The sequence below is a fragment of the Dermochelys coriacea genome, chromosome 1 (assembly GCF_009764565.3).
Source record: "Dermochelys coriacea isolate rDerCor1 chromosome 1, rDerCor1.pri.v4, whole genome shotgun sequence".
NCBI classification, from domain to species: Eukaryota; Metazoa; Chordata; order Testudines; family Dermochelyidae; genus Dermochelys; species Dermochelys coriacea.
This window is the reverse complement of record NC_050068.2, coordinates 283,046,800-283,071,192: the sequence shown is the minus strand read 5'-3', so window position 1 is coordinate 283,071,192 and position 24,393 is coordinate 283,046,800. Positions and strand designations below refer to the sequence as shown.

Below are 24,393 nucleotides of genomic sequence, written 5' to 3'. Positions count from 1 at the left end.
GCATTGGTTCCTGGGAAAGGGAGGTGGGAGGAGGCCATATCTTATACTGACATGTTCCAATCTTTCATAAACTCAAGGTTGGATGTGTGGGAAGAACATCTCTCTATGGAAGAAACGAACACAACAGAAACAGGGCTTCTTTGTTCTATTTGCAACTTTGAATAAGACACAATTATTGCCCCCAGCATCTGGTGTTTTGCTGACCAGGCATATCTTAGCAAAAGCAAGGTTATCTTTGGTTATTTTGCTTTCTTTAGCTATTGCTAGGCCTCTACCTCTTGACCAGACTCTGGACTTTGGGTCTGTATACAGATCGTTTGCAGCCACACAGGTTATTACATCAGCAATGGATTTAAACCCTTCAGTTAGATTCATAGGTTACATTTCATATTTGTTTGGTTTCTACTTACAGATACTAAATTTAGCCCCAATGTTATCAGTGGTACAAAATGACTTTCATTTCTACATCACAGATTGTCTTCTACATTTAAGCATGAAAAAGTTCTAGATCTGGGTCCAAATCCACAAAGGTATTAATAATTGAGCTGGGGGGGGATATTTTGATGTGGGTCTCTCTCAATCTCTCCTATTGAAGCTGTTCCATTATGTATAAATAGATAAATATATGAGTGTGATTGTATGACAGGATTGCTTGTTATGGTGGGGAAGGGATGCAAAGCTTGACAGCCCTTCAGGTACCTTTTGGTTTACTTCTTATGTTCCTGAAGCTCATGGTTCAGTGGTCAGGAAGGGATTTCTCCCCCTCCCCCATGTATTCTAGGGTTTTTTGGTCTCCTTCCTCTGAACCATGGCTGTGACTGGTGATGGGTTACTGGATGAAGTGGGCCAGGGCTCTGAGGTGGCACTGAGCATTCCCGCTCTCAGGTGCTTAGCTGGCTGGTTCATGCTCAGTCTGGGAAGGAATTGGCAGTGACTTTGAGGGGTTTTTGCCTTCCTCTGCAGCCTGTGGGTGTGGGTCACTTGCTGAAATATCTAGGTATCATTTAATCCTTTCTCTATCATTATGGGGGCTTAAATGCATCTCAGACCTTTCTATTCTCTCTCTGTGGGCTGTAATATTTTGGTTGTTGGGTTTAGATGCTGGATGGTGTTAGTGGCCTGTGATATAGAGGAGGTCAGACTAGATGATTTGGTGGTCTCTTCTGGCCTTAATCTCTATGAATCTATAAAATTAAGTATGCATTGGGCCAGAGAGAATTCTATTGACCTCTGGTTAGGGCACTCACCTGAGAGGTTGGAAACCCATGTTCAAATCCCTTCTCTTCATCAGGAAAAAGGGGAGAATTGAACTGTGGTCTCCCACAGTCTCCCACACCCTGGTCAAATAGTTGCAAAGGGGGCCTCCTGCTCCCCACCCTGGCCATGTTGTGTAGAGTTAGATGTGCACTGTCATTGGTCTTGAAAGAAACTTCCTAGATCCATGAGAGGGGGACTCGCAGTATTGTAATGCCTAAGTCCCTTGTCAGATTTGAGCTTCGGTGGTGGTAGTAATGATATTAGAAACACTTAAATGGTAAGCAGCCGGGACAGTGCCCAAATTATGAAGAAACCAGATTTTCCCTGAGGTAATGAGAACTCTACTTGTAACATGCAGAGAGAGTTGAGAGTGTCCTTTGACTTTAAAGCATTGAACAAAGTCATTCACAGACATTTATATGGTACCAGCAGCAGGGGATGTTTAAAGCAAGCTGACTGGCAAAGAGATTTTCAGCATCTTTGATGAAAAAGATAGGCACTCGGAAGTAAAGATAGATAAAACATCACTTACTCTCCATACATTTAAAACACCAAGGGATCTGCACAAAATTTGTCAGATTCCATTTGGCATTAAGTCAACAAAGGAAATCTTCTAGAAAAAGAATTATATTTTTTTATTATACTGATGGGGTGCAAACATTCACTACAGCATGATTATTCTGCCAGTTAATGAAAACAGAATAAGATGAGGAAAAACAATGGCACGCTAGAGATTAGTATGTTATGTTTAGTGAACACCTACACTTCATGCATATCTATTGCACAATATACAATCATTAAATTATAATTACATTCAAAAGCCTATACTAAGGGTATGTCTTCACTATCAATGTTAAAGTGCTGCCGCGGCAAATCTTTAATGTGCCTGTGTAGTCACGGCACCATCCCCACGAGGGGAGTAGCTCCCAGTGCTGATCACTGTCTACGCTGCCACTTTGCATCACTCGTGTCTTTTCACACCCCTGAGCAATAAAGTTTCATGCTGTAAAGTGGCAGTGTAGACAAGGCCTAAGAGAATATCAAGTTTGCGTAATGAAACACTCCAAAGACAGTAGTTTAATCCTTCACCTTGTGTGTTCACAGTATAGTAATCATTAATTACGTATCAGTTATTTCTCAAACACAATCATTTTTTTTAGATATGCATATAGCATCTTTCATTTTTTTATCCTTCTCCGCTTATGCTAATTTGATTGTCATAATGTTCTTGGATATCTTAAACTAAACACAGAACTCTTCTGATCATATAAATTTGGTAATTTTGGATTTGATCTGCCAGGATCTGCATATGGAGGATGGCCCTCTGTGTGCAAAAGGAGAGGTCAGCGACCTCTGTGGCAGCGCCCGCCCTTGGAGCATTTTTTGGCTGGGGAAGTTGAGATGCACATCAACCTGTGATTGGCTTGATTAGTCTGAAAATATAATATGGCCTGAGAAGTTATTATTTTTCTGTGGCTTCCCTTCTGCTGAGGGTTGCCAACTTTCTGACTGTGGAAAACCAAACATCTTTGCCCCACCCCTTCTCTGAGTCCCTGCCCCTGCTCACTCCATCCCCCCTCCCTCCGTCGCTCGCTCTCCCCCATCTCACTCAGTTGGTCATTTTCAATGGGCTGGGGCAAGGGACTGCGGTGCAAGAGGGGGTGAGGGCTCTAGCTGGGAATGCAGGCTCTGGGATTGGGCCGGGGATGAGGGGTTTGGGGCATGGGCAGTGGGTGAAACTTCCCCTGGGGAGGCAAGCTCCTTGTCCTGCCTCTTCGGCCCACAGCTCTGCCCACACTCCACCCCTGCTGTGCCCCAGGCCCCATCCCCACCCACTGCTGACTTGCCAATGATCTCTTCACCCCCCCCCTGAAATTCCCCCCTCTGCTCACCTCCTCCCCTGCCCGCTGCTCGCCTACCTGCTGGTTGTCTCCTCACCCCCCTGCCAGACCCTTTTCCCACCCGCCATGAGACCCCCCCCCGCCACTTGCTGTGCTGCTGGCTCACCGCTCGCCTCCTCACCCTGCTGCCGCCCCCCCCCCCATGACACCCTCTCCCCTTTTCACCTTAAAGCACTAATAACATTCCCCAAGGGAACTGAACAGGCAACAGGTATTGCTCAACTGTGAGATACAAAAAGCCAGGCAACCTGGGCCAAACTGAAGCCTAATCGCTCCTTTTGAAAAAAGTGCTTGTCATTGATAGCCTGCATTAAGGCAGGAGTTTAATCACCTTTACTTAAACTGGATTTTAATAAAAAGATTAGATCAAGAAATAAACTCACTGGCTACATGAGTCCTTGAGCCAAGTTAGCAGTTACTTCTTCTGGGTACAGAGAATAACTGAAGGGTCGTCATTTGGAAGCTGTTTTTAACCCCGAGAACACATTTTCCTACAATGTAAAAGCCAGCTGATACCGTGCCACATGGGGAATTATTAGTTAAATTGGAGAAGATAGGGATCAATATGAACATCAAAAGGTGGATAAGGAATTGGTTAAAGGGAAGACTGCAACGGGTCCTACTGAAAGGCGAACTGTCAGGTTGGAGGGAGGTTACCAGTGGCGTTCCTCAGGGATCGGTTTTGGGACCAATCTTATTTAATCTTTTTATTACTGACCTTGGCACAAAAAGTGGGAGTGTACTAATAAAGTTTGCAGATGATACAAAGCTGGGAGGTATTGCCAATTCGGAGAAGGATCGGGATATTATACAGGAGGATCTGGATGACCTTGTAAACTGGTGTAATAGTAATAGGATGAAATTTAATAGTGAGAAGTGTAAGGTTATGCATTTAGGGATTAATAACAAGAATTTTAGTTATAAATTGGGGATGCATCAATTAGAAGTAACGGAAGAGCAGAAGGACCTTGGAGTATTGGTTGATCATAGGATGACTATGAGCTGCCAATGTGATATGGCTGTGAAAAAAGCTAATGCGGTTTTGGGATGCATCAGGAGAGGCATTTCCAGTAGGGATAAGGAGGTTTTAGTACCGTTATACAAGGCACTGGTGAGACCTCACCTAGAATACTCTGTGCAGTTCTGGTCTCCCATGTTTAAAAAGGATGAATTCAAGCTGGAGCAGGTACAGAGAAGGGCTACTAGGATGATCCGAGGAATGGAAAACTTGTCTTATGAAAGGAGACTTAAGGAGCTTGTCTTGTTTAGCCTAACTAAAAGAAGGTTGAGGGGAGATATGATTGCTCTCTATAAATATATCAGAGGGATAAATACCGGAGAGGGAGAGGAATTATTTCAGCTCAGCACCAAAGTGGACACAAGAACAACTGGGTATAAACTGGCCACCAGGAAGTTTAGACTTGAAATCAGACGAAGGTTTTTAACCATCAGAGGAGTGAAGTTTTGGAATAGCCTTCCAAGGGAAGCAGTGGGGGCAAAAGATTTATCTGGTTTTAAGATTCTACTTGATAAGTTTATGGAGGAGATGGTATGATGGGATAATGGGATTTTGGTAAGTAATTGATCTTTAAATATTCAGGGTAAATAGGCCAAATCCCCTGAGATGGGATATTAGATGGATGGGATCTGAGTTACCCAGGAAAGAATTTTCTGCAGTATGTGGCTGGTGAATCTTGCCCATATGCTCAGGGTTTAGCTGATCGCCATATTTGGGGTCAGGAAGGAATTTTCCTCCAGGGCAGATTGGAGAGGTCCTGGAGGTTTTTCGCCTTCCTCTGTAGCATGGGGCATGGTTGACTTGAGGGAGGCTTCTCTGCTCCTTGAAGTCTTTAAACCATGATTTAAGGACTTCAATAGCTCAGACATGGGTGAGGTTTTTCATAGGAGTGGGTGGGTGAGATTCTGTGGCCTGCACTGTGCAGGAGGTCAGACTAGATGATCAGAATGGTCCCTTCTGACCTTAGTATCTATGAATCTATGAAAATCTCCTCCATTTATTGTGTATATTTCTTTTCTAGTGACTTCTGATTCTGTTTGGCATGCCCAGTAGCACACTAGGGTAGCACCTCACAGTTCCGTTTATCTGAAGTTGGATGGTATATAGTAATATTAGCAAAATAGTATGTGATCATGTAATTAAAGACACTGAGCCTGATTTTCCTTTCTGGACACATTGATTTTAGGAGAGTTAGTCATGATTTACATTGTAGTCACACTGGTGTAAAACTGGTGTATGAGTAGAATCAATCTTTGTTGTTGTGCATAGGCCCAACCTCACTATTCCTGACTTGAGTGTTTAGCCATGTATTTGTAACATTTTCTTAACCTAGATTACTTCTTTTAAAATGTAACTTTTAGAAAAAAAAAGGAATAAAAAAGACACTTTATAATATGGAAATATTTAACTAAAAAGAACCAAAAATATCCTATCCCATACATGTTCCAATTTACCCACTGAATAAGGCAAAGGGTCTTACTGAGGAGAAGCGTCTTTGAATCGTCCATTGAAAACTCATTTAGGTTTGACATTGTTATGAGTCTTTGGAAATCATTCCTGGAACTACTTTTAAGATACACAACAACTGCACCATATAGCACCTTTAATTGCAAACATGGTGGGTTTTTTCTTTAAAAAAGCTATGAACTACACAATGCATGTGCACAGGCTCATACCTCAGTCAAATCAATGTTTTCTCTCAAATGCCCAAAATACCTCTCCTGTGTAAGACATGTCCATACCAAACTTCAGTTTTCTACTCCTACTTCCAGTTCCTTCAGTGCTAGAGGTGGTCACAAATGAAATGGGAGAAAACATTTTTCACACTCCCTGAGTCAAAAATGGTTGAGTTGTTTTGTATCAACTTTCCTCAAATCATTGATATTCATGCAGCGATAAGGTCTGGTGGTTGAGAGTTTCTAGAAGTTCTAAGTGACTCAGAGCAGGGGGCTGGAATGGAACTACTGAGGAAACTTTACCTATAATAAAGAAATAGTACAAAGTTGTTGAAGTGCAATACATGAAACATACGGTGAGGTCTCAGCAAGTGAGCCTCAGTCATGCAGATGTTAGGGCAATTATAAAGATGCCAATCCCCACAGAGAAGAAAGCCCTACAGAGCTTGTGAGGCATAGTCTGTTAGTTAGGCCAGTTCATGCTTAAAGAAGCTCTCAGCAATAGGCCAGTGCTGCAGTATTTTAACCTGCAGAAATTCAAATGTATTAGATCAATAGTTGTCACTTTATCGCGACCCACAATCTGCCACCTGGGCCACAGAGGCCTGGTGGCAGGGCAGCAGCAGCCCAGATCCCAACCCCGACCCTGGATCCCTGCTGTGTGGGACTCTGGACCTTGTAGGGCCAGGGCGGCCGGCCGGCTACACAGTCCCGTCCTCACAGCACTAGGCGGCAGGACATCCTGAACCCTTCTGCGCTGGGCAGCTGGAAACCTGGCAGACCCTGGCACATGGGCCAGCCCTTAGCACATAGCTGAGCTGTGTGCTAATTGGGCCGCATGCAACCTGTGGGCCGCAAATTGAGAACCACTGTATTAGATGGATGCTTCAAAGGATTAAACTGTACATAGATGTTTAATCATAAAGATAAAAGAACAAGGCCCATAATTTTATTCAAATTCAGGGGTTTTGAGGATTTCATGCATACTGTATGTTACTTACCCCACATTAAATCACTCACTTATTCTGCTTTAGAGCCCTTTCACATCATGCAATAGGGTCATAAGACTGCACTAAATATTTAAACCACTGGCAGTAAAGATGGGTTTGTCTGCTTCATGTTTACTGAGGGATGCAAAGCAGCCAGAATGTAGAACAGATGGGTGAATTTGTCCCATGATAATTTAATTTGAGTGGTATTAATGGGAGTTACATGTGCAAAATAAGAGAAGAAACACCATGCCCCTTTAAAATAATATATTTGCTCTTGTACACATTTTAATCTTAGCACCTATTTTTGTTTGTTTGCATTAACATCCGTTGCCATTTTAAGTTTTTGACTGCTGGGACAGCAGAGCACAGACATTTAGCTTTAATTGCAGATTTCAATTGCAAGGTAAACAGTTTAATTGCACTTTTAGTTGTTATGTGCTAATAAAAATATTGCAGTGACATTATATATGTTAAAATTAGTATAAGCAGATCATGGACGTTTTTTTATTTCACTATCAAATTTCACAACTCAAAAGATATGAGCTGGAATTATCAAGCAGGCATTACTCATACTATGCTCTTTGCTTCAATATGTATAATTAAGTAAATTAGATCTTGTTACCTCTGCAAAAGTTACTTTTATCTTAATAGTTTAATATATTAATTAATAGTATCTATTAAACATGTAGTAATTAATTTTTTAATTATTAATCTATTTTAATAGTCAGCACAAAGCTTGTGCACCTCTTAAATTCCAGTCATGGTCTATTTTGAAATTTTAAGTGGGAATTAAATAGTGTAAACCTTGTGTGTCCTTCTGCATAGGAGTGAATTTAACCCAAAAAGAGGAACAAATGAAAGACAATATTGTGAGTTCTTGATATTCATGAATAGTATCAGACTGGAATCTAACTTAATTTTGCAGTGGATGCCATGATTTGCCAAGATTATAGGCTTGCCCTACTTCGTCCTTACTTCATGAAAACCAAAAAGCATTTGATAAAATCTCTTATGCTTAGCCACCATGAATGATCAATATCTGATGTGTGAAAGGTTTTCCATATTGACCAAAGAGATTTTATCTGGTCCAAGAGGTGAATACAGCTGCACTGCTTGGTAACGGTGAACATAATATAATTATATTTAACATCTTTGTAGGGGAAAAACATAAAAGAAACCCACTACTGTAGCATTTAACTTCAAAAAGGGAAACTACACAAAAATGAGGAGGCTAGTTAAATAGAAAGTAAAAGGAACAGTTCACAAGAGTGAAATGTCTGCAAACTGCCTGGAAACTTTTAAAAAACAGCATAATACAGGTTCAAACTATATGTATACTGTTACCAGATTTGCCCGTACTTTGGGGTATGCTCATTTATTAAGGTTACTCTTCGGGGGGGGAAGGGAGTGTCTGTAATTCTATCAATGTACTGCTTGTGTCACTTGTGTTCTCATACAGAGCTGCTCTTCTCCCTTCTGCAAATCCCTTCCCAATGGGGCTATTCTGCAGGATCTAGGTTCCCCAGGGCTGGGTTCTTCCAGCCCCAGAATCACACACACACACACACACACACACACACACACACATATATATATATTAACAGAGCACATCTGAGAGGACCGGGTTAATCAGCACTCCCAAGCTGACCCCTTATATGTCCCTGGACTCAGCAGGCTGAGTAGAGCAGCACTTCCAAGCTGCCACCCTTATATGCCTCAGGTTCAGCACGTCTATATCCCCAATTTCACATTACAATTGTTCTGGTAGTAACTCACCTGATGAGCAAACCCTACAGGATTTTTGGACACTACAGGGCTCTTTAGCTTAGGAAAGAAGGTGAGGGAGAGGGGGGAAAAAAAGCAATGAGCTTAACCATAAAAGTTATTTATTTCCAGATAATAACCATACAAGGAGAGCCAAACAAACAAAACAGTTATAATATTAAACCTAAATTAAATTTGATTACAAAAGTCAGGTTTAGAAAACTATAACTGATCACATAAATCAGGGGCAGAAGGCTATACCGAGAGAGAGAGAGGTTCTCACCACTCCGTGAAGCTTGAATCGATCGGGGTTCCCAGGTGGTGGTGATAGCTGAGAATCCGGAGTGCTGGAGACAGGCAGAGCCCCCAGCAGGGTCAGTCAGGAGAAGATGAAGTCCCAATGGAACTGATGCAGATCAGTTGGATCCAGGCGTCAGAGCACTTACTTGAGCCTGGGTAGCGGTTTTTGTAGGGAAAGAACAGCGGTTCAAGGAGGAACACTAGATTTGTTTATGGGTAAACTGATGGCTCAAGGGAGTATACCAAAATTGTTTTGTTCAGGGTAGACAATAGGAACTGATCATTCTAGGCTATGGACGGTGTTTCTTCGAGGGAGCTCACAATACAATTAGGCAGCTTCAGTATTTTGGATACCAATAAAGGATTCATTATTAGAATTGGTCTGATAATTACTGAGCTGGGAGTGTGCAGGCATGTGTTCATTAACATCCGGAGCAGGGATTCCCCATCATGCAGTGCTTTCCTGCTTTTCTGGTCCCAGAGTTCAGTGCGGTTCTTGCCTTGGAATCTCTCTTCTCCATTAGAGATGCCTCCCTGTTCCATCATTGATGCAAATGAAGCATGGGGAAGTTTCCTTAATCCTGTCACCCTTGTCTGGAGGGATTTAGATGAGTCTACTACTGCCTTTTCATTGCTTTTCGCAAGTCTTTCTTCTGATCGGCTTTGGTTCAAGTAGAGGCTGGGCGGGGTGGGGAAGGTCTTTCATCAGACAGACTGAATACTGCACCCAGGTTCCCCAAGAACACAGAGCTCATAGGTAACAATACCCCAAGTTTAAAAATAAACTGTAAGAGGACCCCCTAAAAAACAACAAGCCACATTGGCTTAACAGAGTAAAAGAGGTAGTTAAAGACAAAAAGACATTTTGAAAAAAAACAGGAAATCAAATCCAACTGAGGAAATTAGAAAGGAATATAAACTGTGGCAAGTCAAGTGTAAAAGTATAATTAGGCAGGCCAAAAAAAGCATCTGAAGAGCAGCTAGCAATGACACACAAACTAAGAGCAATTTTTTTTTTTACGACATCAGAAGAAGGAAAATCAGTGGACAACGGAAGTACTTTTCCATTGTGAAAAAGCTAAACGAATTCTTTGCATCAGACTTCATTGCAGAGGAAGCCATTCTTTTTAGGTGACAAATCTGAGGAACTGTCCCAGATTGAGGTGTCAATAGAGGAGGTTTTGGAATAAATTGAAAAATAAGTCACCAGGGCCAAATGGCATTCACTTGAGTCCTGAAGGAACTCAAATATGAAATTACAGAACTAATAACTGTGGTATGTCAGGTTTCAGAGTAGCAGCCGTGTTGGTCTGTATTCGCAAAAAGAAAAGGAGTACTTGTGGCACCTTAGAGACTAACGAATTTATTTGAGCATAAGCTTTCATGAGCTACAGCTCAAATCAGTCTCTGTACCAGATAACTGGAGGATAGCTAATATAATGTCAATTTTTTAAAAAGACTCAAGAGGTGATCCTGGCAATTACAGGCCAATAAGCCTAACTTCAATACCAGGCAAATGGGTTAAAACTATAGTAAAGAATAGAATTATCAGCCATATAAATGACAATAATATGTTGGGGAAGAGTCAACGTGCTGTTCAACATAGTCATAAATAAGGTTAAGATTTTGTCATGGTATTTTTAATAAAAGTCACAGACAGGTCATGGGCAATAAAGAAAAATTCATGGAAGCCTGTGACCTGTCCCTGACTTTTACTAAAAATATCCATGACAAAATGGGAAGGGGCTGGGCAGCTGTGGGGTGCCTGGGAGCTCTTACGGCCCCCACCACCTTTAGGGGCTCAGAGGTGCAGAGTCCCCCTGCCATGCCAGAGAGCTGCGGCGATCCCCTTCCACGGCAGAGAGCTGGCAGGGTCTCTCTGCCCTGCCATGGTGGGGGGAACTGCTGGGTTCCCCCTGCCCCACCGCAGCTGGTGGAGAGCTGCCGGGGTTCCCCTCTCCTGCCACGGCTAGCGGAGAGCTGCAGGTGCCCCCCTGGCATGGCAGCATCTGGGGACCTGCAGGGATCCCCCTGCTACTGCCGTGCCAGGGAGCTGTGGGAATCCTGCTGCCACTGGCAACAACTGGGAGCTGCGGGGAACCCCTTGCCCACGGAGGCTGGGAGCTGCGGGGTACCCCACCAGGGCTGAAGTCACAGAGGTCTTTGGAAGTCAAGGATTCCATGACTTCCACTGCCTCCCTGACAAAATTGTAGCTTAGTCATAAATGATCTGGGAAAAGGGGTAGGACTTTGAGATGGCAAAGTTTACAGATGATTTACAAAATTACTGAAGATAATTAAGTCCAAAGCTGATTGCAAAGAGTTACAAAGGGATCTCACAAAACTGGGTGACTGGGCAACAAAATGGCAGATGAAATTCAATGCTGATAAATGCAAAGTAATGCACATTGGAAAACATAATCCCAACTCTATATACAAGAGCCCCTGGGGTCTAAATTAGCTGTTACCACTCAAGAAAGAAATCTTGGAGTCATTGTGGATCGTTTTCTGAAAAACATCTGTTCAATGTACAGCAGCAGTCAAAAAAGCTAATAGAATGTTATGAACCATTAGGAAAGGGATAGATCGTTTCTGTCTTATTATCATAATGCCACTATATAAGTCCACACGTTGAGTACTGTGTGCAGTTCTGCTCACCCCATCTCAAAAAGGATATATTAGAATTGGAAAAGGGCAACAAAAAGGATTAGAGGTATGAAACAACTTCCATATGAGGAGAGATCAAAATGATTCGCACTGTTCATGTTAGACAAGAGAATGAGATGACAATGGGGGGATATGATAAGAGGTCTATAAAATCATGAATGGTGTGGAGAAAGTGAAAAAGGAAGTGTTATATATTCCTTCACATAACACAAAAATCAGGAGCAGGGAGGACAGGACTAGTTGAGCCCAGATTTCCAGGACAGGGAGATCTCTTTTCCTCCTACAGCCCTGGTAAAGAGGGAATGAAAGACATAGGGATTAAAAACTTGCACTGTACTGGTGTTGGTAGAAGAGGTTGGAATAAAATACAGACTACACATTAAAAGACAGTGGGTCTGAGTGGTTTCTGGGGCATCAGAGGAAGGGTACAAAGCATTGCCCTGTCACGCATGGGAACAGCTATTAGTACTACAATGGCTCCACAATATGCTAATCTCTTTATAGGTCATCTTGAGGAAAAATTTCTGGAAAAATGGACCAGGAAACCAGTGATATACCCGAGATATATTGATGATATTTTCATCCTCTGGACATAAGATCTAAACTCCCTGATAGAGTTCCACCACAACTTCAAAAAAATACCACTGTAGTGGTTTAGTGGTGGGGGCTCCCCCCACTCCAGGTCTGTGGGAGTCCAGTACTCCTCAATACATCTCTGTTCATCACCTACCATGGGGAATTAGTGGGCTGACAATAGTCTACAGCTCACGTCTGGCCCTAACCGCAGGCCTGAGCTATAAACAACAAATACAGTTGGATAGCCCAGGCCCTTAATCAGGGCAGGGCAATGAGGGTCTATTGCTCGGGCCTGTGTTCGGGGTCAAGCAACAAGGGGTTCAGGCATCCTAGTTCTGGCAGATGGCTTACAAGCACTGGCTTCTCAGCCTAGAGTGGGGGGAGACTGCCACCCCAGCCCAGGGCCCTAGTGTGGCAGTGGGATTTGCCACTGGGTCAGCAGGGAACGTGACCGCAACATGCTGACCTAAGTTCAGGTAGTGCTGCAGCCAGACTAGGGTCTGCTGCCCCTGCGCCACTTCGCAACTTCCCCTCAGTACTTGGGTCTGTAGAGGGTCCAGATCGTCAGGGTAGAAGGCTTGCAGAAGTCCTGACAACTCCTCTGTCGTCTGGTCAGCAAACAGCTCTGGTGGCTCTGGCCAGTCCTCAGCTCCCCAGGGGCCTGCAGCAGTCTCCCAGCTCGGTAGCAAGCAGGAGGTGTGTGGATCCTCCAGCAGCTGCAGCCCGACTGAGTTCCCAGACCTGCCTTTTATACTTCCTGTCCCACCCACAGACTTCCAGCAGGAGGGGTGAGCATAGCTTGGCTCTGCCCACCAGGGCTCAGTGAGGGGCTTGTCCTTCTCCAGGTCCATGGGAGGCCACTCCACCTCACTGCACACACACATGCCCTCTAGTCCAGCTCCCGGTCTTCAGGGCTGGCTTCTTGGTTCTTGGGAGGAAAAAGTCAGCATTGGCATTTTCCTTACCTGGCTGGTGCCTGACTGTAAAGGCATATTGCTGGAGGGTAAGGTACAAGCGCATCAGCCTGGTGTTGGAGTTCTTCATGGTGTTAAGCCACTTAAGGAGTACATGGCAGGTGATCAGGACAAAGGGCACTCCCAGAAGATAATACTGGAGCACGTCTATCACCCCACTTGACAGCAAGGGCCTCCTTCTTTGTGACTGAGTATTTACATTCACAGGGGAAGAGCTTGTGGCTAAGATAGAGGATGGGATGCTCTTCTCCATCCACCTCCTGGGAGAGGACTGCCCTGAGCCCCACCTCCAAAACATCTGTCTGCACCAGAAACTACCGATTGAAGTTGGGGCTGAATAAGACAGGTTCCCGACACAGACTTTCCTTGAGGGTCCAGAAGGCATCTTCACAGTCAGTTGATCAGCATACCCAGTGTGGGCTGTCCTTGGTGAGGAGTGCCGTGAGGGGCATTTGGATCGATGCAAATTGGGGTAAAAACCATCAGTAGTACCCAGACCTAGGAACTGTTCTACCTGTTGCTTTGTCGCTGGGGCCGGGCAGGCCTGTTGTTACCAGAGGTTTGCTTTTACCTTTCTTTTTCACTTGTTTAACTTCTGAGAAATACTGACAACTCTCTCTCTCTGTGTGTGTGTGTGTGTGTGTGTGTGTGTGTGTGTGTGTGTGTGTGTGTGTGAGTGACAGAGAGAGAGACTAACAATTTACCTCTCCAAATTAGCATTTCAAAGGTAGTGTTAGCATCAGAGTGCTTTAGTGTGCAAAAAATAGTAGTTAGTTTTAAGCTGGATGCTTTAGGGAAAGTATAATTAATAATAGTTTGTAGTTAAAAATCCAACATGGTCACTGCTATTATTTTCTATTAGGAATTCCCAAGATGGAGGACAGACTAAATTGCTGAATAGCAAATCAGAAACAAGTGTCAAACAGAGGAGTAGCTATGAGGTAAGGGTAAAGCTGACTGGCTGAATGAATTGTCACCATGCAGGGAGCAGGCAGCTTGAAAGGTCAACCAATCAGGAAAGGTCAGAGAACTGAACAGAAGGAGACAGCTGGCAAGCTAGAAGTTGTCTGGTAAGAGGAGGAGGGAGAGAAGGAGAAGATCATTGAGAAGCAGCAGAAGAAAACTAGAATCATAGAATCATAGAATATCAGGGTTGGAAGGGACCTCAGGAGATCATCTAGTCCAACCCCCTGCTCAAAGCAGAACCAATCCCCAATTTTTGCCCCAAATCCCTAAATGGCCCCCTCAAGGATTGAACTCACAACCCTGGGTTTAGCAAGCCAATGCTCAAACCACTGAGCTATCCCTCCCCCCAAGAGAGGGGAGATCGGAGGAAGAGGGAGGAGATCAGAGACTGGAGAATGTGCAAGAATGACAGAGCAGAAGGACCTTAAGATGAATCAGAGGGACTGAGACAAGGGGTGTAAGTCTGATTTTTGCTTAATTCAAAAGGACCGCTTGTGTGTATGCCTGTCAATAAAGCCGGATGCCTGCTGCTGAATGAGAACTGCCCCACCCAATCTTGTAGGCCAGTGGTCTCCAAACTTCTTGGCTCACGCACCTCCAGAGTGAAGACCAGAAGACCTGCCACAGGTGCGCTGCCTACAGAAGAGGGCTGGAAGACCTGTCGCAGGCAGTCCGCTGGAGGGGAATACGAGCCGTGGACATGCAGAGCTGCTGCCGAAGAAAAAAAAAAAAAAGGCGGAGTGCCGTCTGGCGGTGCTCCTGCTGCCGCACACCCCCTGGGATCATCTCACGCACCCCAGTTTGGAGACCACTGTTGTAGGCAACCCGCCACTGCTTGCAGAATGGTAATTGTTAATTGTTTCATGTTTGTTTAATGCTATATTGTAACACTGTTTTATGCATATGCATCAGGTACTTGTATGGTATATTGTAATGCATCTAAGGTTAATTGTATTATAGGCCTTAAGCATATGTATGAAAAGTTCAGAGTGTACTGATATTGCAACATTGTATTTGTCTTAACTGTCTGTGTAGTCTCTTAAATGCATGATTTTTTAAAGTAATCCAATTGTGCCTTATTGCCTACATTGTAATGTCTTTTTCTTTTCCTTCTTTATTAGATACATTGTAACCATCTAACTTTCCTTTAATAAATAAGACTCTGTTTTCAAAGTATTGCTGCTTGTATGCCTATTCTTGATCAGAGGCCTTATCCGTGTCCTTTCAAGGGTTAGCAGGATTAGTTTGCTCTGGGGAGTCCTCTGTGGGTCAGAGACAAACTTCCTGATAATATCCTGGCAATTCCCTTAGGGCGGGTCACTACCTTTCTCCCCATTTGGACAGAATAAATTAAGAAATCAATTTATAATTATAGGAAGACCAATATTGAAGTGCCTTGGGTCCAAAATCTGGGGTAACACTTGCGCCTGTACCTTTCCTATGAGGGGGCAGACAGGACCCTGGCCAAGGGTATATCCCAGGTATGTAGTCTTTTGCCAGTCGATTCAACATTTTTTTGGATTGGCAGTGAGTCCAACCCCTCGCAGGGTCCAGAGGACAGCAGCCACCTGGTTTAAATGACTGTTCCCCTGATGGCTGTAGATCACTACTTTGTCCAAGTAGGCCATGGCATTCTCCATGTGGGGGTTCAGGAGGTGGTCCATCAGGTGCTGGAAGATCGCCAGGGCTCCATGGAGGCCGAAAGGCATCTGGGTGAAATGATATAACCCACTTGGAGTGGCAAACGCAGTTTTCTCCCTGGAGCTCGGGATTCTGGGCATCCGGTGTGCATCGAATTTTGAGATCGCATTTACCCTTCAGAAATCTACGCAGAATCAGAGGGTCCCGGCAGGGTTCGGAATCAGCATGATGGGACTACGCCACTTGCTCTGCGATCACTCTACAACTCACAGTTCCATCCACACACACTTCCTTCTCTCATGTCTGATGCAGGAGTGGGCAGGTGGTCTCTTGAACCAGGGTTCATCTCTCCAGGGTTCATCTGGATGGTGGGCTGTACGACGCTAGTCTGGCCTGGGAGTGCAGTGAAAGTAGTATGGAAGGCATTCAACAGGCACTGAGCCTCTTTCTGTTGTGCTGGTGAGAGGGGGTCCCCCCAACTGGGGCTCCTCGATCTTGGACATGTCCGGGACCTGAGGACCTAAGGCTGGCTCAAGAGGATATGGGGTGACCAGCAATCCTTCCCATGCATGCCAGGGCTTCAGAAGGTTCATGTGATAAACCTGCTTTTTCGTTCTTCGGTCTGGTTGGTGGATTTCATATGTGACCGGCCCAACTCGCTGGACCACTTCGTAGGGGCTCTGCCATTGGGCAAGGAGTTTTGACTCCTCTGAGGGGAGAAGGAGGAATACTTGGTCACTGGGCTCAAAGGTTCAGTCTCAAGCCTCTTGGTTATATTATTGCTCCTGAACCCTTGGGCTGTCTGGAGATTCTCCTGGGCAAGGGCCCCTGCCTGAGCAAGTTGGTCTTGCAATCATAGGACATATTGTAGAAGCCCCTGTGAGGCTGACAGGGTGTGTTCCCAGGCCTCTCTCCTTAGATCCAGTACTCCACAGGGTACTGCTCTGGGTGCCACCCCGCAACCACTACGACCCGCTCAGAGGTTACGAGGAATGCTTCGGGTCCCATCTTGGAAAGTCTTATAAGCGGGGGGATTAACCACACCCCCTGATGGTGGCCCACTAGGTCTGGGCAGAAGAGTCACGAGTTGCTGGAGGTACTGTTGCTCCTGGTGTTGGGCCCCAATTCCCAGACCAGTTGCTGCTGTTGGGCCCCCAGCTGCTGCAGGCTCTTGGACAGATATTTAATGAGTTTGTCAAGCTCCATTCTTTTTTCCATCAGGGATCTTGATGGTGGGCTGCTGCGAGACCCCTCACTGAAGGGATTGGGCTGGTGCCTGTATTCTCCACCAAGTGTAGTGGTTTAGTGGCAGGGACTCTACCCCCCTCTGGGTCTGTGGGAGGCCAGTTCGCCTCACTTCATCTCTGTTTGTTGCCAACAACAGTCTACAGCTCAAGTCTATAGCTTAGGCCTGTGGTCAGGGGTCAAGCAGCAAAGACAGTCAAGGAGCCCAGGCCCTTAGGCAGGGCGGGGCAATGAGAGTTTATCGCTCAGGCTGTGTTCAGGGTCGAGCAACAAGGGGTTCAGGCATCCTAACTCTGGCAGATGGTCAATAAGCACTGGCTTCTCAGCCTAGAGATTGGGTGGCAGGGGAGGCACAGACCCACCCACTCCACAGCGCCCCGGCTCAGGGCCCTAAGAGTGGCAGTGGGATTTGCCACTGAGTCAGCGGAGATCCTGACTGCAACACGCTGACATAAGCTCAGGCGGTGCTGCAGCCAGAGTAGGTCTGCTGCCCTTGGGCCACTTCCTAACTCCCCCTCAGGGTGTACCTAGGTCTGTAGAGTGTTGTCCAGATCATCAGGGTAGAAGGCCTGTGATAGTCCTAACAATTCCTCCATGGTCTGATCAGCATATGGCTCCGGCCAGTCCTCAGATCCCCAGAAGCCTGCAGCAGTCTTCCAGCTCAGTAGCTGGGAGATGCCTGGCTTCTCTGGCAGCTGTAGCCCAACTGAGTTCCCAGACCCGCCTTTTATACTTCCTGTCCCACCCACAGACTTCTGGCGGGAGGGGTGAGCATGGTCTGGCTCTGCCCACCAGGGCTCACTGAAGGGCTCCTCTCCCTCTGGGTCCATGGGAGGCCACTCCACTTCACTACATTCACCCATCAATCAAATTATCCCTAGAGTGCTGGTTCTTCTTCGAGTATATGCAGACACGTATTCCAAGTGGTGCGTGTGTGCGCGCGCACACGCGCGCGCCGTGCACTGGAGACTTTTGCCTGGCAGTATTGATAATGGGGCAGTGCTCATGCCTCACGCCTATATCCCTTCCCCTGGCTGTTTGAGGCAGTGCTGCCCTAACCACACCCCCTCAGTTCCTTCTCACAGCCTATTGGCTGGAGTCAGAGATCTGTGCTGTTGGTGCTTATAACCTCATGAATGTATATCTTAGGTTACCACAGTCGACGCCACAGATGGTTCCTTGGAGGCTGTTGCTGCCCTCGACATCGAGGCACACAGTTGCCCTGCTACCATTGTTTGTACTGGGACCAACTTTGCCTGTGGCACCGACCTTTTCAGCACTGGTGGTGCTGACTACTACCTTCATCCACATCAGGAGCACCAATCCTGACCTTGTTCTGAGCTACATATAAGTCAGATTGCCTACTAGATCTCTCTGGAGTCTCTCTTCCCATGTCTCCAAGGTCCCAGGACCCCTCTGCTTCTAAATCAGGCTCCTCATCCTCCCGCTCTACTTCACCGGGGGCAGTGTGGTGGCTACCGATGGACGAATATGGTTACCAAGGTTAGCATGTGCCTCAAGGGTGGGATAGGGGTCCCTGGTCGAGCGCCTATTGGCCACCAATGCCTAACCCCTACCAGTGGCTGCCTTGGGTCTAAAGGGAAGCTCCTTGTTCCAGGAGGTCTCAGTTGCCATCAAAGTCAAATGCGAGATCCCCTGCCTATGCTACATTGGTGGCCATCAGCAAGTGGTGGCCAACAGATCATCTGCAAGTACAGTCGCCTATGGTTCCCATTCCCATGGAGCCACAGGAGTTTCCTTGTCTGGAGACCTGCCTGTAGTCCAGCCAACAGCCTCGTTCTTATCCCTGCATGATGTGGTGTTGCTTGGTTCATCCTCCCTGTCCATCTGGAGGACTTCAGGACATGTTAGATCAGGTGGCCTCATCCCTGGGTATTTAGGAAGAGTTTCTCTAGGAGAATACTCGTAAACTTGTGGACATTCTCCAGCCTTTTGTCCCTGTGGGTCTGTGAGTTGCAAGCTCTGATGACTGGACCTCTTTACATGCAGTTCTCCAGGGGCAAAGTGGCACATCTGAAGTTTGTATCCAAGGTGGTCTCTCAGTTTCATTTGAACCAGGTGGCATATTTGCCTGTATTTTCCCCCCAAGCCCCATTCCTCCCTGGAGGAGCAATGCCTCCATACACAAGATGTTAGAAGGCTAGACAGCATCTATCTGAACAATTTCATGCTTCACCTCACCTGTTCATATCAGATGCAGATTGCACAAAGGGATATGCAGTCTCTGTGTGGACCATCTCTAGATGGATAACGTCTTGCATCAAGACTGCATAAAAGATAGTGTCGGCTATGACTCCTCAGCAAATATGGGCACATTTAACAAGAGCACAGACAATGTCAGTGGTGTTCCGCAATGACATTTCCATATTGGACATTTGTAGAGTGGCTATGCAGTCATCCACACACGTGTTTATGGACCATTATGTGATCACAATTTTCCAGAGCAGATGCTAATGTTGGAAGCATGGTCTTGTGATCCTTACTCAAGTAGACTCCAAGCCCCACCTCCATATGTAGGTACTGCTTGCTAGTCACCTACTTGGAATACATGTCTGCATCTAATGGAAGCAGAAGAAATGGCTACTTATTGTAACTGTGGTTCTTCAAGATGTGATGCAGACATGTAATCCACGACCCACCCTCTGTCCCCTTTGCATCGGAGTCTTCCCTGGATGTTCAGTGCGAACAAACTGAGGGGGATTAGCGAGGCGCTGCCTCACAGGGCCAGGGGTGGGGCTACAGGCATGAGGTACAGGTACTGCTAGGCAAAAGTCTCTGGCATGCAGGGCATGCATATACCTACTTGGAATACATGTCTGCATCACATCTCTAAGAACCATAGTTACAGTAAGTAACCATTTCTTCTACACCAGCATTAACTTTCTGGACACCACAATCAGCTTCAACAACAGAAACCTACAAACAACTATATATAAGAACCCCACAGATCACCGTACTTATCTCCACAGATCCAGCAACTACCCCAGACACACAAAGAAATTTGTTATCTACAGCTAGGCACTCAGATACCACAGAATTTGCTCTGAAGACAAAGTCTGGGATACACACTTAAAACTACCTTCACTAAACGATGACACTCCACTAGAGAAGTAGATTACATTGTGGAATGGGCCACCCAAATACCCTAGAGCCAGCTCAATACAGGAAAAAGAAACTCCACACCCCTATTTGTCACTTACCACCCCACCATAGGCTGCGAGTCTAATAAGCGGGGAAGGCTGTGCCTCCCCAAACAGCCCTGTGTGGCCCCAATCATACTCCATCCGGAGGCCCCCTCCAGCTGCTAGTTGGCCCCAGCCACTGCTCCTCTTCTGGGAAGGGAAGCCTGCTGGGGCTAGTGCGGCTGGGACTTGGGGTAGCCCAGTGCTGGGAGGGGGGGGGGCTTCCACTGGGGCTGCGCCGCCCCACGCTCCAGGGCTGATAGGGAGGGGGGACTGCATGCCATTTCAGGGCTGGGGGGGGGGTCTGCCCACCCAGTACTCTGGGGCTGGGGGGCCTGGCGCCTGCTTGTTGCTCTGGGGAGCAGTGCACCGCCCAGTGCTCTGGGGAGCCGCATGCCAAACGGTAGTCTAGGGTTCGGGGGGGGGGGGGCGATGACTGTGGGCTCTGTGTGTGTGTGTGTGGGGGGGGGAAATCTGGGCTGGTGGGGGGAAGGGGCCTCGGGCAGAAGGGGTGGGCCCCAGGCTAACCTCCCCAAACTGACAGGTTTCAGAGTAGTAGCCGTGTTTTTCTTTTTGCGAATACAGACTAACACGGCTGCTGCTCTGAAATCTGTCACTTCTGTATCTCAAGGCTTCATACCTGTGGTTTTTGTCACCTTTCCCACCTGCTGTTTCTAAGTCTTATATCCTCCTTCTTCTTGACAGTTGTAAATATAAATATGTTTACGTAGCAAAAGGTATTTATAGCTTTAACATTATTAGAATGGTCTATATTTTTACTGATGCTTTTCTGCTATATTTTATGAAACCAGTAGTGAGTAATGAACAGTTGTATCATTTGTCTCTTCACAAAGACAAATGAGAGCACTATAGATAGTAACAACATAAAGCAACAATCTAATCAGCAATAACATATCATAATACAAAAAATTATAAAAAAGTTAATTTAAAAGGGTGTGGGTTTTGACTACTCATACAGTCTCAGAATTTCTACCATGGATTGAATGTCTATTGCATAGCTCATAACAGAAAATATGAAAAATAAAAAACCTAGTTCCCAGAAGCTCTAATTTGACTCCTGAAATCTGCTGTATATACAGTAGCTTGGCAATATGGACAGGATATATGACAGGATATAAAAAACAATCAGTTCAGTTAGATTTGAAGGATCAGAAAGAACACTTTGTGGACCTTCATATAACTAATAGGATTTTAAAATCTATTCTTAAAGTTGATACAGAAAATATTTTTTTTAATTCTTTCTTTCTATGTAGACAAAAGATATTATAAGGGTCCACCAAGAGAACCTCAAGAGAAGATTGGAACAATCTTACAAAAATAATTAATCAGTGAAATGAATATGGTAGTCTCATTTAATCCCTTGTGAAGTGGTTTTCAACCTTTTTTCATTTGCAAATATTTCAAATGGAGGTGTGGACCCCTTTGGCAATCTTAAACATAGTCCGCGGACTACAGGTTGAAAACCGCCACTCTCGTGGACATTTGTGCACATCACAAAACCAACACATAATTTGGCAGAATACGCTATGACTGCTGTCTTTTACAGAAGATCTTCCAGAGTAGGTACCCAGACATAGCTATGTGGGGAAGATGTGAAAGTCTGCCAGTAATGTGTCTGTGTCTAGTCAGTGCTACAACTATCTGATTTGCATGAACACCAAATTTTTACAGAATAAAATATTGCCCCTTACTGTAAAAGAAACATATTTTAGTAAAATATAACTTGTTTCTAAAATGAGCCATTGCCTACCAACTTTCAGCCTTCAAGGGTAGAATGTTGGCAAATAAAATAGTTGCCTGGGGAAGTACAGTTCTAAGTGAGGGTTCTTTCTTTCTTTCTATGAGTGACTAAGACCTGCAAGGGCCTTTTGCTTTCCAGTTCATCTAGATCATTAAAAACCTCAAATGACTGCATTATAAAATAAGAATTTAGAAACAGAAAAATAGGGCAAAAATTTTTTAAACATGTCCACTGGCTTTAGGTATCCTCTATAAGAAACCTCAGACCTCTGAAAAGTAATAGCAGTTAGATATTTGTCAGTAGATCTCAAAGCACCTTACAAAGGAAGTTGGTAACATTATCCCCATTTTATACATGGGAAAACTGAAGCATAGAGAGGGGGAGTGATTTTGCCTCAGGTGGCACAGCAGACCTGTGGTAAAGCTAGGAATGGAACAGTGATCTCCAGCATCCTAATCCAGGGCTCTGTTTGCTAGACTACATTTTAGCCCTTTTAAACCTTAGATTTCTCAAGTTGGATGCCCAACAATGAGGAAACACAAATAAACCATTAACTACCATATAATAATGTAACCCTCTACTTCTGCTGGGCTCAAAGCATATTCAAACAGTTATAAATAATTTGCTCAAGTAGTTTTCATTTGTTTTTAAATTAATTTACTGTTCAGGAAAGATTTGACAGCCCTTGATGAAGTCCTAGCAGTCTAGCGGAGAAAAGTATAACACGATCCAATGGCTGGAAGCTGAAGCTAGACAAATTCAGACTGGAAATAAAGCATAAATTTTTAACAGTATGAGTAATTAACAATTGAATCAATTTAACAAAGCTTTTGGCAGATTATCCATCACTGGCAACTTTTAAATCAAGATTGGATGTTTTTCTAACAGATGTACTACAGGAATTATTTGGGGGAAGTTCTATGGCTGGCTATGTTATACAGGTCAGACTAGAGATCAACAAGCCTTAGACTCTATGAAGCTATTTGCCAAAGAATGGGTAGTGGAAGCTTCTGTACGCAGGTGTCAACCTGCCTCAGGCTGGGAGGAGTAAGTCAGCATCCTGTCCCTTTTCAGTCCTTGGTTTGCATGCTGAGCATGTCGACACTCGTGCCAGTTACAATGCTGGGTGTTTGACTAGCCTTCAGGCCCCTGGAGAGAAATTTGGAGCCCTTGTACATCATATTCATGACGCCCCACCTGTCCCATTTTGGTTTACTTACACAAATATCGCAGACCAGGAGGGAAAGGGGAGGATGAGTGCAGGCTCCTGGTACAATTGTTCCCCCTTCCCCGTGCCTGCCAGGCTGCGAGGAGGTGCTGGAGCCACATTACTGAAGCCTTGCCAACAGCACACGGTTGTGTGGCCCGAACAGTGGAGCTGTACATACCGAGATGCTCCTCCCGCTGATGTAACTTCCCCGCGCTGCTGCCATAATAAAACCGCCTCATCCAGAGGCGTAGGGCTTATGTCGGTGCAGCGACGGCGTGGTCCTTACCCTGACGGTTGACGGTCATTCTTGCCAGTTTCACGGCGGAGCCCTCCGCGGTAAGTCGACCTTGCCTAGGTCGACTTATCTTTGCAGGGCAGACATAGCCCTTATAACTCATCGTGACAGGCGGCTGGGGGCCAGCAGCCTTCTCACCGCCCTGACCGGGCGCACGCCGACTCCGGCTAGCCAGGAGGAAAGACCCTGGCCCTGCTCGCGCCCCCTCCCGCTGGGTTCGGCTCTTGGCTGGCCCAGGGCCGCTGCTCCCGAGGGGCTGCCCGCTTGCCCGCGGAAGGAGCGAGGGCTCGGGACCAGCCGGAGCCGCGGGGGAGCAGAGAGCGGACCCCGTCCCCGGGCGGGTCATGGCTGGGGGCGCTCCCCACCCAGCTCCCGCCACAGGGGGCTCGAGCCGGGAGGGGGGGGGAGGGGCGCGAGTCTGGGTCACCAGCTTCGCGCCTGTCGGCCCCTCCCACAGCGCAGCGTCCCGGCCGCGGCCGCCCGCTCCGGGCCTCCCTCCCTTCCCCCACCCCGGCGCGGGGGGAGCGCGCTACCCAGCATGCAGCGGGCGCCGGGCTCGCACCAAGATGGCGGCGCCTCTGGATGAGTACGAGAAAGAAGCGGGCTGCGTCCCCATCCTGCACCCCGAGGTGAGGCCCGCCGCGCCCGGCTGTGGGTGGCGCGGCTGCCCGCCCGTTCTCCGCTCCCGGCCCGGGACGGCTGCTGTGCGGGTGGCTCGGCCGCCGGAGCGGGGGTGGATGGAGGGCGCTGGCCGCGGCTGCCTTGGCCTGGGGGCCGGGCGGGGAGCGGGGAGCGGGGGCGGCTGCGCTGCGGGAGGGGGCCGCCGTCGTTTCCCTTAGCCCGGGGCCAAGGGTTGGCGGGGCCGCGCCCTGTCACCGCCTCGGGACGCCGAGGGGAAAGTCCCGCCGGGGTGCGTCCGGGGTGGCGAGCGGCCCTGCGAGCGGGG

The 24,393-nt window shown here is 46.5% G+C and overlaps 1 protein-coding gene across 4 annotated transcripts in view; it reads left to right on the top strand.

Annotated features, from left to right (window-relative positions):
* Nucleotides 1-21,451: 21,451 nt before the first annotated feature.
* Nucleotides 21,452-24,393, top strand: part of ZDHHC17 (zinc finger DHHC-type palmitoyltransferase 17) — a 132,612-nt gene continuing 129,670 nt past the window's right edge. For all 4 annotated transcript variants that reach the window (XR_006274484.1, XM_038386999.2, XM_043493002.1 and 1 more), the window contains exon 1: nt 21,452-24,076. Coding sequence is in view for 3 of the 4 variants with exons in the window: in XM_038386999.2 (XP_038242927.2) it covers nt 23,792-24,076 (285 nt within the window). In the remaining variant the exon portion in view is untranslated. The remainder of the gene's footprint in view (nt 24,077-24,393) is intronic.